This window comes from Homarus americanus, unplaced genomic scaffold (genome assembly GCF_018991925.1).
Source record: "Homarus americanus isolate GMGI-L3 unplaced genomic scaffold, GMGI_Hamer_2.0 scaffold25013, whole genome shotgun sequence".
NCBI classification, from domain to species: domain Eukaryota; kingdom Metazoa; phylum Arthropoda; class Malacostraca; order Decapoda; family Nephropidae; genus Homarus; species Homarus americanus.
This window is the reverse complement of record NW_024722158.1, coordinates 3049372-3065851: the sequence shown is the minus strand read 5'-3', so window position 1 is coordinate 3065851 and position 16480 is coordinate 3049372. Positions and strand designations below refer to the sequence as shown.

Genomic DNA, 16480 nt, shown 5'->3' with positions numbered 1-16480 from the left:
GTGCATTGGCAAATTAGCTGATGAAAATATGTTGTTGGTCGATATCAGCACTTACCCAGACCTAATTTGTACATATATCATCTCAGGAAGTATACAAGGTACTTACTGTAAATACTTTATCTATATCCTGGAGGCTTTTAGTATTTCATTAAAACACACTACAGTAGTATGATTAAGTATACAGTAGTGGTTGTAAGAATATAGTACAGTACATGCTGGACTAAGTAGTTGTAACTCCCAACAGGAGCTGCCATGCACAGGCCAACCAGCCTATTGCAGACTCCTTATGTTCTTATGTTAAGTAGTTTGAATGCAGTAAAAGGCCTCCCATAAATCCATAGGCGTTCATCAACCAATAACATGAAACCTTCAATGTGACATAGGCGGTGTCCTGTTTTTGAAGGGAATTGATGGTTATATTGAAATGTTGTAAAATTTGAAAGATGGTGTAGATGTTATTGGGGTTGTATGTGGTTGATGTGGTTGTAGATGCAGATGAGGATTGATAACCAAGGTGTGGGTGTTAGTTATGATCCTGATGTGTAAGATAAGTAAGCCCCATCTGTCTAGAAGTGTTGCTGAGTTTAGTTTGCTATGTTGTCAACCTCTGTGTCAGTGTTACTAATAAGAATCATTTAAAAAGATTAGGTTAAGGGCAAGACTATCATTCTCTTATTTCCTTATGCATTGGTATTTTCTATTTGTCCCAGAGTAAAAGATGAATTTATAAAGAGCAGGCCTTCATAGTGTGTCCACCTATTATAACACAACATACTGTACCTGAAAGCTGGTAATTCATAAAGTTAGGTTTCCTACTCAGTTCTCCCCCATCCTCCACTCATTCTCCCGCCTGCCCCCCCGGTCCCTTACCACACATCATCTACTGGTGGTTAGCATCGTTCTCCCCCTCCTCTGTCAGTCCATTTAAATAAAGCCAGGTACAATCCATGTTGTTCCATGACAGCCTTTGGTCTTCTTGTTGCTTCTATTATCAGGTTAACAGTTTTGTCCCTCATGTATGATAGTAAGAATCATAACCATTCTCTTAATCTTGTAAAACAATATCCATGATCTTTTGCTTGCATATCTTGCCAATTTAAGCCGTTGTATCGTCAGGGATGTTATTACCACAATTAATCAATCAATCAAACAATCAAATCAATCAATCCTGCTTATTTCATAACTTGTGTTTACAGTACTGTAGTTGACAAGACACTGGTCCTCCTGATATTGTGGGACAGCTGGGGACACTTCTACAGAACTGCATTGGAAATCAATGCTTCATACATATTTTAATAGATACACATAACAGTGGCATTTGGGGCCTTATGCTGCATATATCCTTCAGATGTCTGTTACATTTCACAAACATTTTATTTATTATCAGTCTCCTGGGCTGGGTGGGGACTGCTGGTTTGATACTTATTTGTTCACCTGTTATTACCATTTATGGGAAATTTAATTTGGAGATGTCTTTTAAAAGTCAGATTTTATTGTATCTGTAGTGCAGGTAAATCCAAGTACGAGTGTTGTACCAAATTTTCTTCCAGTAGTCGAACATAAGAGTCGTTAAGACACAGTAATAGTGTCTTTTTGTTTTATTTGTTTTTTTGTAAATATTGTATGTGTAGTAATTGTATACAGCCACTCCTCGACTTTCGACCACCTGGACATATAACCGCCCCAGTTGTACCAAAAAAATTTCAAATTACGTATTTTCGGGTCCCGACGTTAGTGATTACGCTGTGTACTGACAAAATTTTTGTTTGTAATTTCCTTTAAAATGGCTGGCAAGCTTAAAAGTGAGAGTTTTGTGGTGCTGAGAAGAGTCACCCAATTTAGATTTTCTATGTATTATTTTTGCATTTTCGACTTACGACCAATTCGACTTACGACCTGGATGTGGGTCCTTAACCCCGTCTTAAGTCGAAGATTGGCTGTATTTATTTTATTTATGTGTGTAGACTTATTACCCCACTATGGCAAGTATTGGTAGTGTGAACGATGAATATGTGGGATTTTAACGATGAATAACAGTAAAGTGTTCTTCTATTGATGAACAACGGATAAATGAAATGACAAGTAAAGAACAGATGATTAATGAGGACTGATTATACTAAAGTTCAGGATCACCAGGACAGCTTTACAAAGTCAGTTCTGTGTGACTCACTTTAATTTTTTGGTGGTTGAACATGACACAACTGTCTGTCCCTGTTCCTTCAGCTCCATCTTGTACTGGTGGGACTTAGGATGTTTCTAGTAATTTATGAAGTTTCTATTTCTCAGAAGTTGGGATTTGTCACAGCCTGATAAAGGAGTTTTAGGTTTCTCTTGTCTTTCTTTGTTCTCACCTTCCTGCCAGGGGTCTCATATGGGTCAATGGGAAGAGAGGTGGACAGGAGTTCCATGTTGTAAATAACCCTGATCAGAATAGTTTCATTTATTCTGCTTGATGTTCACAGCTCAAGAGGTCAATTATCCCTTTTTAAGAGCTTGGGTTGTTAGGAGGGGGGGAGCTAGTCTTTGGATGAAACTTCAGCCCCCTTAAGATTATGACTTTCCTGGGTTGCTAAGACCTGAGCTTCCTCTGGGTACATTCACTAGTTGTATCATCATCACTTGGTAATAAATTTGGAAACAAAATTAGAGGGTCAAATCTGTTACCAGTAGTTGTCTCACAGTATGAGATTATTACCCGAGAAAAATACTGTTCACTAATACTCTGGGTTATATTTTGTTTCCTTCCTCTATAAATTACACAACACCATACCTGCAAGGTGTGGCCTGTCCATCTACCTGATCAATTTGCTTGCATAACAAATGTATGACTTAACACTTGTTTGGATACAGTTTATATCTATGGAATAGTTGAGCAACTGCAGGTGTTTTCAAAGAATCAGGCACTTAATTGCACTGACAGGAGGGATAGATACTTGTTTACAGTGAGTTTAGTCTTGTAAGTTATCTCAGTGCATCATCTTTGTTTTCTTTTTTTTACCAGATAACAACAACAACAAAAGTTATCCGTGAACTTCACCACATTGGTCCTGACGGGGAGGTGTTGGACACATATCAAGTTGGTGACTACCCGTACGGTCAAGCCCCCCTACAACCCGGCTATGCCATGGACTCCTATCGCCCTCATTCTCCTGCCAGTGAAGCTGGTGCATTTTTCCCCATTTTACTTTTTGTACTGAATAAAAGGATCTATTTTCCCTTACCTTGCTTCTTTAACAAACTGATATTACCGTACAATTATTTATCTGACCGAATAACTGAACATAATGTTTTTCTCGCCACAACACACAGGCTCACGAAGTCGTTATGAGGGTTACCCACCCACTTCGAATGCTGGTTATGAGTATGACCCATATTCCCGAGGACCTCCGGCCCGTCAAGATTATCCTTACGACCAAGTCGGGTATCCACCTCAGACTCAAGCTGGCTACAGTGGCCATTATCGGGATGCTACAGGTAACTACGTGGATCCTGGCTACTTACAGCGCCCCCCCACCCCACCTTCGCCTAGTGAGCGGTCCGAGTCCCCCCCTCCTCACCGCGCCATGCAGCAAGGTATGTGCCGTTCAGTTTCACACCTCATGCTCTTCACTCTTGGACACTTTACCACCTTCTCCTGGAGATGTTGTACAAAGACTGGAAACACCCATTTGATATTCAAAATTCCCATTCCTCAGGGGTGAGGAATATTGGTTTCATAAACTGAAAATTCTTTGAAAATCAACAAAATTTTGCAAATATTTTATAAAATTTTTGCCTCATCAGTAAAATGGCAATGTGTTGTCATTACACTGCAACTGTAATTCCTGGTCAAGGGTTAACTGTGAATAATACAGCGAGCAGTGAAGAGCTTTGCTTCATTTCTGTGCATAGTCATAGCATGTCACTGCCATTTGAAACCCACATCAGGTAGTTCCATTTGACATACTGTACTGTACTATGTTTTTGACTTATTTTGAGGGCATACATAAATAATAGACCCTTTTAAGTTTGCTAAAGTTGTACAGAAAGATTTTATTGAGCTAATGTTTTTGGCCATAAGAATTATTTTTTTTATTATCTACAAATGAAGATGGCTTCTCCCTTCTGGAATGGAATCAGTCACTGATATGAACATGACAGTACAGTTTACAACTTTACTGCTGGTGTTAACCCAGTCTTCAAATAGCCAGCATAGCTTGCTAACTGCCTACAACACTCTAAAGGACATCAATATTCTGTTACCATTATTTCAAGTTTTATATTTTATATGAATTGAGTACACTACAGTTTGCTTTACTTTTCACTCCATTGAGGCATTATCTTATAAACCTTCTAAAGGGAAACAGAAACATTTACATCAGACAAAAACAGTTAAAAAATTACAAGAAGTAGTGAGACATTGTTTGTGTGACACTGATGTAGGCCAGTACTGTACAGTGAGGACAGTAGTCAGTTTCCATTCTGTGTGTAGTACTCCAGGTCTTCTTTGCTGACTCTTTCTGAGTAAACAAGACCTCTGAGGCTTGCATCAGGTTCTGCTTTGCCTTCATTTAAGTTCTCCAGCCAGCAGGAGGAGGTAAGTCTAATCTCAACAACTTCTTCTTTATTTCTTGTGTTTCTTGTCAATCTTTACAAGAGTGTAATCTTTAGTCTTATTTTACATTTAGTGGTGATTGTGAAGTGCATCATTTGACCATTAGCAGAACTTAAAGATATGTGTTTCATTGTCCAAGTAGAAGTACGTATACAGTAAACAGCTTATGAACGTGATGTCGGTATTGGTTCACATGATAAGAGTAACTGGGAAAAGATTGTCAGGATATTGGTTAATATGACTGATGGCAGAACAACAACTAGAAAATGAACTTCAGAGAATTCAGTTTCGAAAGCATTATTTAGTGACTTAAAATGTCAGTCCTAATAAGATGAGGAATATAAGAGGAATGGAAAGATTTTTTTCCCCTGTAATGCGGGGCTGCTGGAGTACAGTACAGTAAATACACCAACTTATTTTCTCTTCGTTCTTTGGCATTTATTCATCCTTATTGTTGTAGAAGCTGGTACAATATTTCCTATGCACAACAGTCTCGTATCTGGTTTACCTCCATTACTTCACACAAGACAGAATATCCCAACAACAACTCATTTATCCCTAAAAAGAATTTCACACCATATTTTCCTCTCCATTATGCACATTTCTGCTTCCTGGATAACTCAGACCTCCATTTCTAAACTGATTTTTTTTCCTTTCATAAATGATTTAGTCTTTTAATTTAAAGAATTTTTTTCGATGTAAAATTTTTTTTTTCTTGGACAAAAGATAACTATGACATTTATATTATTTTTGAATAGTACAGTACTGTACTATAATTTTTCCTTTGAGAATGTCTGCACTTCAGAATACATGACTCACACTTGTGATTTTATCAGACAAACTGGGCTTTCAATAACTCTGGAGCAAGCATGTTAAATGTTGGCAAGTCGTTCTGTTTCGCAGGGAAAATGTTATTGGGTCAATAATGTGTAACGTTGCCATGATCGTTCAGTGAAACCAAGAGTGAGGGAAAGGGTCCAGGTTTGATTAATAGGGATGGGATGTGAGGTGCAAATGGGAGATAAGTCAGCTCTTGTTGACAGATGACACAGTGTTGGTGGTCCAGAAGAAGAGTTATAAATATTTGTTATGTTACCTAAAGAAATTGTACATAATGCCACCAGATAAAATGATGGTTTGATGCAGACATTCTCACTTTTTATGTTCATCAGCCAGTTTGTTATGCTGACATGGTCTTAAGACGTTTCCTTGTTATCAACATTTTCTTGGAAATGGGGAGAGTAATACCAGGTCCTTGTAAAAAATGGCCCCCCTCCCCTCACCTTGACTGCCCTTCCCAATGTGGAGATAGGTAGAAGGATGCCAGGTGTTAAGTGTAGTGATGAGTGTAGGAGTGTGGTGGTAACAGGACAGGAGGGGAGGATATCTGTTCCATCCTCTGTCTAGCAACAGACTGATTAAATGTTGATTTTCACATAAGGATTATTGCCTTTTAATATTCTTTTAGCTATAGACATTAGGCTTTTTTCTTCCTGACTAACTGGGTGGAAGGTTTGTACAAAGAAGGTTATCAAGCAGGGAGTGAGGGTGACAGTGTGCAAAGGGAGGGTCGTGTGGGGGTAGGTCATATGGAGGGTGGGTCATATGGAGGGTGGGTTGTGTGGTGGTGGTGGGTCTCATGGCATGATGGGTACAACTTGGCAGATCCTCCTCCTCTTCCTGGACAAACTTTAACCTTTCAACCGACAAGAGTAATAGTCTCAAGGGTTTAACACACACTAGTGATATAAGGCAATTTATGGCTGGCAACCCAAGCAAAATTAAGAATCACCTGAACATTAGCCCCCTCGATGATAAGACACAAAACACTCTCAAGGGGTTTGGTTAGGTTAGTTTAGGTTGTTTAGATTAGGTTAGTGTAGTTTTGAGTGGTTAGGTTAGTTAAGGGTGGTTGGGTTGTTTAGGGTGATCAATGTTAAGGTAGGATAAGCTGTGGGGTCTAAAAATTCTCAGGTGATCGAAAATAAACAATGAGTTCAGGGACTTGTGAATTTTAGGTTTGCAGTAATGGCGAAGAGAAAAAAAATCACATACCTATCAGCTGCTTTTTTTCGGTCATATTTTACTGCTAATGAGGTCGATGGTTTGTTTACTTAGACCGTCCTTGGCAGTGGCGGTGAGGGGGGCTGGGGGTGCAGGGTGGGGGGTATGAGGGGGGGGGGGGGCAATACACCCTCCTTCAGGAAGAAAATTTCCTGTAATTAAGTAGGAATGTTAACAGCCTTCATTGTGAAATAGTTTGCGTGTGTGTGTGTGTTTGTTTGTTTGTTGCCGTTTGTGTGTGTGTGTGTGGCAGAGGAGAAAACATAGATATATGAGTGAAGATAAGTAGGTGTGTGACGCGTGTACATGACACTTGTAACGACAGTGGTGTGTCACAGCCTGGGTTGCCAACTCGTCAATTGTGATTTTGTAAACGTTAAGTTTCCCGGCTCTCGCTATTTCTACTCCGCGATTTTCATTAATAGGTAGAAATTTCTCAGATAATCTCGGGAAGATATTTGATGGCCGAATGACCTACCTTGAACTTACCAAATAGTACCACATAACGGCCATATAATACCCTGGATTAGTACCACGTAGCTACTCGATACCATGGCGAAATTTACTATCAGACCAGACTGTACGGGTTAAACATTTTCAACTAGCCAACGACACGAACTAAACGCGTCTCACTGAGCAAAACGACCTCAAGCTATTTTTAGTTCATTTGGGTTAGATTTTTAATTTATTTATATGTTGTTTTCGTTTATACACTTGCAGACTAGTCATTTGTATATAGTATAGTTGTAGAAATGTACAAAAATAAATCAAAAGGTGTGAAGGCAGCTGGGGCACCACACAGTGATCTTACGCCCCAGGAATGTTACGTCACTGGTCACAACCAAACTCTTAAACCTTGAAATAACGAAGCTATACATTTTAATAACTAGAATTCATATCGGTTTGGAAATTGTCGCCAAATCCCATCCTGTGAATTCTCGTCCATTTGTGTGTGGTACCGTGATTTGGGATGGTTGACAAGGTGTTACGAGAATGGTTGATGGGGCAGGATAGGGTCGGGAGGAAGGCTGGCAGGGTAGGGTATAAAGGTCGTAAGTAACTGGCAGGGGTAGTGTGGGCGTGGGCAGGGTGTTGGTGCCAAGACTCGTGGAAGTGTGAGCCAGGTGTGTATGGCGCCTTAGTGCTACACTCGATCGCCACCACCACCAGCCTCTCTCCTCCCCACCTCTGTGTGTGTGTGTGTTATGCCCTCACTCACGCCATCTACTGAACGCATACCTCACTTCCCCCAATACTTTAATGTATTCTAGAAGCTAGTGAATCGAGGAATAATACGGAAATAGATGAGAGAGAGTGTGGGGGGTGGACTTACGTAGCGGAGTGAACATGAACGGAGACATAACACGGTAGTAGTGGAGTGTGTGTATGTGTGGTGCCAGCCAGGTTGACGGTGCCCATAACTCAGGTGCTCTCCTTCATGGCACACACTGACACTCAAGTTCGTGTTTTTGTAAATAACCGGTGTACGCGGCCCCCCACACCTCACGCCAGCCATAACCACCAAACAATAACTGGTTACTATATTGTCTCTTCGTCGACCAGTGATCATCTGAGTGTAACAGTTTTATTATTATTGTTGTGCTGCTTCGACTGAAACAATGACACATGTTTCCTGACTGATACAGAAAACCAGTGTGTGGGAGGGACAGCTCCTGACAGTGACTGCTGGGTCATGCACGTGGCTCACTCACTCTTATCTACTTCATGTTATACGTTAACAAAACATTAAGTATAGTACTGCAATATTCTCATCATCTAGTCACAAGTTGAAATTGTGTGGGTGTGTATGAGTGTAAATAAATACACCTTGGTTATTTGCTGATTTAATCATCCATTTTACGGAATTTTTTTGTGAATGTTTAGATTATCATACAAAGATACGTCATACATTCCGTCCGATGTGTTATGTGGATGTCTTTATATACTGTACTGGGTATTTCTACTACAGCGAGGTTATGTACCAGTGAATCCTGAGCAGTGTGTGTTCCTTACATAAGTGTGTTTACCGTTCTTAACATCTATGCTTGTATTTGCATTGCTTAATAGATGAAGTAAATTATAAAGCTGAAGAACCTTGAATAGTGAAGGTCAGTGAGGCCGGCGTTGGGGTGGTGGTGTTGTGACAGTTGTGGTGTAGTGTGGTGGAATGGTAGTTTTCTGGGGTGTTAGTAGTGTGGCGATAGTATGGTAATGTTGGTGGTGTGGTAATGAGATGTAATGTTGTGGGGTGATAATGTGGTAGTGTGGTTAGGACGCCATGACGGAAGGGCGACCATAGTGCTGACAGGACTAGGTCAGCCTCGTGTTGTTGGTTTGAGTTGAGGCCAGTTTGAGGTTTTTTTGTTTCCGTGTACTGGAAAAACTTGAGTGGGGAATTATTGTGAATGCAAACTCTAGACACGGCCAGGGAAAGATTATGTGCTAATAGTTTTATAATTTAATGTGAGAAGTATTAAAGTATTATAATTTTAGGGCAGTGTCTTTAAGGTTGTGCTGATTTAAGTAACAGTGTCATGGGTAGTTGGGAGGAATGTGGAGGGAGGACTGAGGTGGGCAGGAGCCAAGGCGGATGGGTGCAGCAGGGTGTTGACGCCAAGGGCAGGTGCTTCACTAATTAGCCCAACACGTGACACAAAATAAGCATCGAGGGGCTGCTACAACTCTCACTCATACAAACAAGTAAACTCTACCTTTTTGTGTTTTTTGTTACGTATTTAGTCCCCCAATAAGTACATTTAGAGTCGTGTTGTTACGGTATTATAAGCGGTTATAACATTAAGGGTATATAAAGTTATAGCGGGGTTTTGTATCACCATCGTGACCTGTTTATGTCATTCGATTCCGTGAAGATGGCAGATGTAAAGCTATTCACCTCGTGACTTCATTTCCTTCAAGAATTCTCGACCAATTGAACTGATATTTCCAGGAAGATGGTATAAATAGTGCAGTGCCGAAGACATTTAAGCTGATGTACACGAGTTAGATGAAGGACGTAACGTGTTGGAACAGTTTTATGTCAGCTGTAGTGACTGGTGTGGTGTAAAACAAATGCATGCGTCTTAGCGTCCAGCTGGAGTCTGTGCAGTACCATGGTTGTCCTTGGTGGTGACGCGGCAGCTGACAACAGGTATACGAGAAGCTAAGCAAGGTTAATCTATCATCACCTTTGCTCTCATTAATATTTGTTATAATTAATAGAACTTGATCGGCTGCGGGGTGGTTAAGGTCTGTCGCGCTGCCATGTCCACGAAGTTATCATAATTTTTTCCTTAAGCTCAGTACAATACAATATTTTTCCCCCAGGGTCAAATTGTGTAGTTTGAAGCAAAATCTCTTTAAATAAACAAAAATAATAATAAATTGGTTATTGTAAGATGGAGCTATGGATTCATTAAAATGCTAGTTATATGAGTTAACTAACGCGATAATGAATATGTGACATTTGCCGAGTGTGGCAACAGTTTATGAGGGACATTGACCACCAAACCGGGGAAACCTCGCAGTAGAACACACAATGCGAGGTCATGACGTCCGAGTTGTTTACAAAGGATCACGTTGGTGTGTGTGTGTCTCATCAATATTGGCTGGTCCACTCGTTTTAATCTAGTTGTGATGAACTGTTGTTGCTGTACTCATGTTGGTAACCATTTATGTATTTTTATTTATTTACTGAGACAATATATAAAGTTGTTGTAAGTCACCGAACGTAATGTTGTTTGTCTTAAATCTTAAGGTTGTTATTGTTCTTAAGTCAAGGTTGTGATGACGGTAAATCATAGGGTTGTAATTATAGGAAATATTAATAGGTGGCAGAGGGAGTTAAGAGTCCTAGAAGTATCATAGGAACGTGAAGAGTTTTGTATAGTGAGAGCGGGAGGACGTGAAGAGTAGAGGGGGCTGGGGGGTAGTGTGGGAAGTGTACGCACAGGTGACTGCTTCGGGCACGTTGCCGACTGCTGCCGCCGCCATGGGCTTCAAATATTATTAAATCTGGGTCACCCTGCTGGTACCTATCATCTCTATTGTTAAAAAAATAAATAAAAAGAGCTGAAGTCGGAATACGAATGCCCCCCCCCCCCCAAGCCCACGGGAGCGGTGTTGTTCCCAGGCACTGTATGCGTGATGTTGATCAGGACCCGAGTTTTTTTTATTACCATGTGGAGGGGATCCCTTCTGTCTACTCTTAACATAATATATCAAAGTGCAGTGGCATAAATTAACATAGTTGAATAATTTGTAATAATTTTAACAGACTGACTTAGCCAACAACATAGTATAAAATGAGTAAAAGTTTGTGCTACAAACCTTGAATATATATTTTAACTGTTAATGATTGCTTGGCTAATAACCCGAATTAAATATTTAGTTGCCTTTTTATTTTACATTGTTTACGTTTCTTCATATTCTGTAAACACTTCTGAGCTGCACTGATTTAATTGGCTGATGGACAAAATTTGAAAAGGTCGTACACTGTCCAGACGTAAAAAAAAAAACGGGAATTTTCAAGGAAAAATAAAGTTATGTGAAAGGATATAATTATCTAAAGTCAAGGTGGAGGAAAAAGTGTGTTTGTGCCAGGTGCCGCCAGCCCCCCGGAGAGTAAGAGGAAGGCGCAGGAAGCTTCATTTAAATGTCACGAAGTTCATTCATGTCGGTGATGCTGGGCGGTATGCTGACCCCCACACACATACATCCATATACACTGACAGTTTTATCTATACATTTGGTACTTCAGAAAATATTTGTTAAATCTATTGTGGTCAAACTTTTCCCATTCTAGATTCTCAAGTATATTCCCTTCTCTATCATTGTATATCATCTTATCCTTTTTAGTGGTGCGGGGCTGGGAAACTTGAGTGACAGGTGAGGATTCACAATTAACTGTACCTGTAAAGATAAAGATAGGACTTCTGTACAGTACTGTAGTTTTGCCTGTATATATGTGTCGTGAAGAAGATGTGTAAGTACTTAATAAGAATTACCTGAAGGAAGACACGCTTCACACAATAGTCATATTCTGTTATGATAAGAATCATGAGATACACACAGTAGGCGTGAGACTGTAGACTATTAATAGTTTATACCAGCAGCCAAGTACACGTCTTGTGGGACGAGTGATGTGTGTGGGTAATGTAATATTTTCCCAGCACCACTTTTTACTTCGGAATTTCGTCTTACTTTTAAAACGCTGATGTAATCTTCATGGCTCGTGTATATTTACCGCTAGAGGAAGAGAAAACGACATTTAAATATAACTGAAAATGTGAATACATAACAGAGCCACAGTGGTGTACACTCCCTCCGCCTCTCCCACGAATTTAAACATCATTAGACTGTGTGATTTTAGTGGAGCGGCGCCGGTAAACACGAAGTACTGTATATAACCTTTTATAAGGCAGACAGCCAGACACAGGGATTTGTTCAGTTAAAATCAAACTTGATGCAGCTCAAATATTAGTCACTTTTTTCAGTGTAAATTGTGTAGTGATCAATATGATGAGGTAAAATTCCAAAGGATAACACTGATGCAAGAAAAAGTATAAAATTTCAAGTTTCTGTACTTGTTGACCTGTAGAACAAGTAACTTTTACAAAAAATAGATAAGGTAGTCTTGTGATGGCATGTGGGAGGCGTGCCTGGGGCGGGGCTGACATGTAAGTTTGGTGCAGCGGCAGATCCATCGTGTATCGTGAGCGGCTGCAACACACACACACACACACACACACACACTGCATTATCACAATAAACTCCATGTTTGCCCCTATTGTGCAACATAACATGGAAAATTAAACAAATTCCTGCTAGTACATACTGATTACATTTTCTTAATGGCCTCAAGGAAGGGAGTGGCATCTACTCTCCCCTCCCCCTCCTGGGTATAGAAGGTGCTGGTGGTAAGCATAATACAGGGTGGTGGGGGGAGAGGAATGATGGTGTGTACAAGACTCGTTGGGTGTTCACCTCAGCGGGAGGGAGTCACGCCGTTCATATTGGCCGGTCTCCAGCTGCCTCTGCGCCGCCGCTCACTTGTCATGATGTACCCCAATCCACAGGTGGCTCTGTTGGTCAGTCTCGGGGTCACTGCCACACACACCCACCCACCAATCTGTAAACTGACATGAATATCACTCTTCGGTGTAAAAATGACAGCGTTTTAACTCGGTCTTGATGAAGAAAAGTGTGTGTGTGTGTGTGTGTGCGCGCGCGCGTCGGCCAGCTGAAGTGTCTGTGTGGCCGTGTTCTTAAAATTCACCAGCTGTCTACTTCGTCTCTCCCTTCCTTCTCTCCTTCCTGTACTTCATCTGTTTTTGTGCTATGTTTGAATTTATGTGTAGATGAGAATTAGGTGGTGGAGTGTGTGGATGTTGGTGTGAGAGAGAGAAGAGGAGGATAGAGATGTAAGAGAGAAAGATTTAGGAGGAGGAGTGAGGTGCTGTATTACCATTACACTTCCAATAATCGGCAAAACAACACACATTGTGGAGGGTATTTAGTTTATTCTTGCTGATGATCATTGTGCTGTAGTCTAAAGAGTGTATTAATGATTTCAAAACCATGTTAGATGTGGCTTACCAATTGTAATTAAATATTGTTTTTATTTCATACAGAAAGACTGTAACAAACTTAATAATTGATAACTGTGAATGTTATTGATCAAGGAAAACTATTAATGGAATACTTGATGACTGGTGTGGTGATGTCACCATGCCACGATCATCAGTTTATGTCAGGCTCAATTGGCCCTCAAAGAATGATGATGGTGTGGCCGCAGGTGACTCCTCACAGGACGGCCCCCCAGGTACAGCTTCACCGACCACTGAGGAAAGGCGTCTTCAGCAAGGAGGTACTCACCATCAGGAGAAACCGTCTCAGAAGGACCAAAAGGATGCCTACATGTGCGCTTGTATCCCAACTTCCAGAAGAATTCCCACGTCTTCCTGTGAGCCCAAATCTCCTAATGTCCCTTCGTCAGTATATGTCCCATCGAGTACCTGTGCCTCTCCCTCCGGAAAATCTAAACAGGAGGAGACAGTTCAACACATTGCTGGAGCTAAACCTAAAATGAAACAAAACTCGAAAGGAAAGTTGCCTCTCCGAAATGTTGAAGGAAGTCTGCCAGCAACGATGCAAGCTGAAAAAACAAGCTTCTCAGGTCATAAATGTGGAGTGCCCTGCCTAGATGCGAGCCACAGCCTTGACTCCCCTTTCTGGTGTGAAGCAGAGCATGTGGTAAGTGACCACAGAGGAGGAGCATCTATAGTTTATGGTAAATGTTCAGGAAGTATTAATAAAGTAAGTGATGGAAACCTCAAGACACATCACAAACCAAAGACAAAGCCAAAGCCTAAAACCCTTATGAAAGGCAGAAAAATAACACGTTCATTAAGTGCCTCGTGTGTAAGTGTTAGTACAAATACAGACCCAAGAGACTTCATGGAATTGGCTAAGATAAGTGCCACATTACCTGTACGCAAGAAGGTCAAGGAGCCAAGTAAGGAAGTGACAGGTGAGTCGGCAAACGTGGAGGTTCATTGTTCCACCAGTGATAAGAAAGAATCACGGCCGGAAGAAAAGCCCATATTAAAAATTGATGGTGGTGCTGCTCCTACCTCAGGAAATCCTCTCGATCGACAAATAGTTTCACAAAATACATTTTCAGAAGAAACTAAAATGAAGGATGTGAAGAATGTCCCTGTAGAGAAAAAAGATGAGAGTGTGGTAAAAGAATGTGAAAAGGAGTCGAGTGAAGCTGTCGTGTGTACAGTCAAAGGGATAGAGAAGTCTGAGAGTTTTAGTGGCGAACGTTGTGCAGGTGATGGCTGTGATGACGCCAGCAAGGGATACATTGAACTTCCTACGTATGTTCCCAGTGAGGGCTTTCCAAACCCTCTTAATTTTAACTACGAGCATTTTGGTTGCCTAGCAGAACAAGGCTCATTGCCTGGCCATCCTTACTGCCCAACATATTTTATGGAAAATAGTTCAAAGATAATGCCAACTGATAAATATTTCTGCAACTATAAAGGAATAGTAAGTCCAGATAACAGATTGGTTGTAGATGATGAGAAAAAGTTTGTTGTCAATCAAGAGGAAAATTATCCCCCTGTATTAACCAACTTGACAATTGTGGACAATTATACCAAACAACAAACTAATCCAATAAAAGTTTTCACTCAGGTAGCAGGACCTACACGTGTTTGTGAACAAGATAAACTGCTCACTACCTTCAAACCATTAGTTGCCTCCCCTCTCATCACATTCCAAGCATGTGACAGACCACAGGATCAAGTGGACTATCTGTATCTACCGTCATATAATAACAAAGTCGACAGTTTTCAAAAGCCAGTTGATGTAAGTGAAGACAGTGGAACTAATCTGGAGGTCTTAACACCAAACAGTGAAGACTCGAATATAGCCCATCCAGAGTGTTCATATCTGGTACCTACGAGCGAACAACACGTCATTCAACCCTTACAAAGAAAACTGTTAGATAAAGCGATCTCGATAGAATCATGTCCAGATGTTGTCCTCCAGACACTGGAAGGTGAAGCCCAGAACAAAAGCCTCAAGAAGACGGTCACATTTCTGTTGCCACCCGAACACTGGGACTCCCTCATCTCTCTAAGGGAAAGTAACAGTAAGTGTCGTGAGTGCCAGCATGCTGAGTGAACACCTACTAGGTCAGTTTCCTTGTGGATTGGATTTAGTTTTCATGGATATGTTTTGAATACTAACCGTTTGTGATATTATCCCAAAGGAAATGGAGTTTGCTGTGAATGTTAAACCTGTACAATGTTGTCAAGCCCAGACCCCAAATGTTCCTTAATGTTTAGAGGTGTAGCTACAATGCCCTGTTCCGGCACACAGGTGCACATACATCTGTACTGGTATGCGATTTTTAGTTTTTCATTTATCTTTATTATTGTTGATATGTGGATACAGCTAGATATACAATTTCAGATTTCATTAAATGCTCTTTAACCACACGTGTACAGAGCCCCCTCTCTGCTGAATAAAATCGTCTAGCGTTAGCCAAATAAAATATTAAACGTAGCATCTCCAAAGTGAAGGGGTAAAGGTGATATTAGAATACAATTGACATACTGTGGTACAGTATCTCGTAAATAAATATTCTGTTGGCGAGTTGGAATTTTTATTATTTTCTTATTTGTTCATTTATATAATTTTTTCATTAGTTCAGCTAGTGCAGGACCACAAATTTCTAGTGTATGTGTTGGGGAGGTGCAAGCATTATCATCATCTCAGAAACCATTGTGTACAATTTTGTGAAACTATTCACGTAGGTTGGTCTAATGTTGCTTTAAGACCCCCTCTGATTTTTGTTTGGTCTGATGTACCATATAGCCGCTGTGGGAGCCATCTTGAACTTTTTAAATTCTGACGTTTTAGTTGAGAGTTGTGATCATGAATACTTCAACAAATTTAAGTGAAAATTAACATTGTACAGTATGTACTTACCTGTATACTATACTGTATTACAGCAAGATCTCAGATAAGGTTAATAATTAGCATTTCCTTCTTTTTATTGTTCAGAGCTGTGGCTTTTGGAACTTTACTGTCATAGTAAAATCATTATGTATCTTTAATGGCAACTTTGTCATTCACTCAGGTGATGTACTGTTTTACCTGAACAATTCTTTCCCTGTCCTTGATGCTCTATAAAGTATATCTTCTTTGGCCAGCCTCTGACCCCTCATACCACCATCAGTTGGGATCAAATAAAACTTCCTCATCAGTCCAGCATTTATCACTCACTGTGTACATCCAGACCCCTACATT

The 16480-nt window shown here is 40.5% G+C and overlaps 1 protein-coding gene across 21 annotated transcripts in view; it reads left to right on the top strand.

The window, feature by feature from the left end:
* Positions 1-16480, top strand: part of LOC121862091 (catenin delta-2-like) — a 113016-nt gene that overhangs the window by 63576 nt on the left and 32960 nt on the right. For 19 of the 21 annotated variants that reach the window (XM_042360058.1, XM_042360045.1, XM_042360044.1 and 16 more), the window contains 3 exons: positions 3002-3164; positions 3310-3474; positions 13452-15317. In XM_042360058.1, coding sequence (XP_042215992.1) covers positions 3002-3164; positions 3310-3474; positions 13452-15317 — 2194 coding nt within the window. Of the gene's footprint in view, positions 1-3001; positions 3165-3309; positions 3574-13451; positions 15318-16480 lie in introns of all 21 variants that reach the window. The other 2 variants (XM_042360060.1, XM_042360059.1) reach the window with 2 other exon arrangements.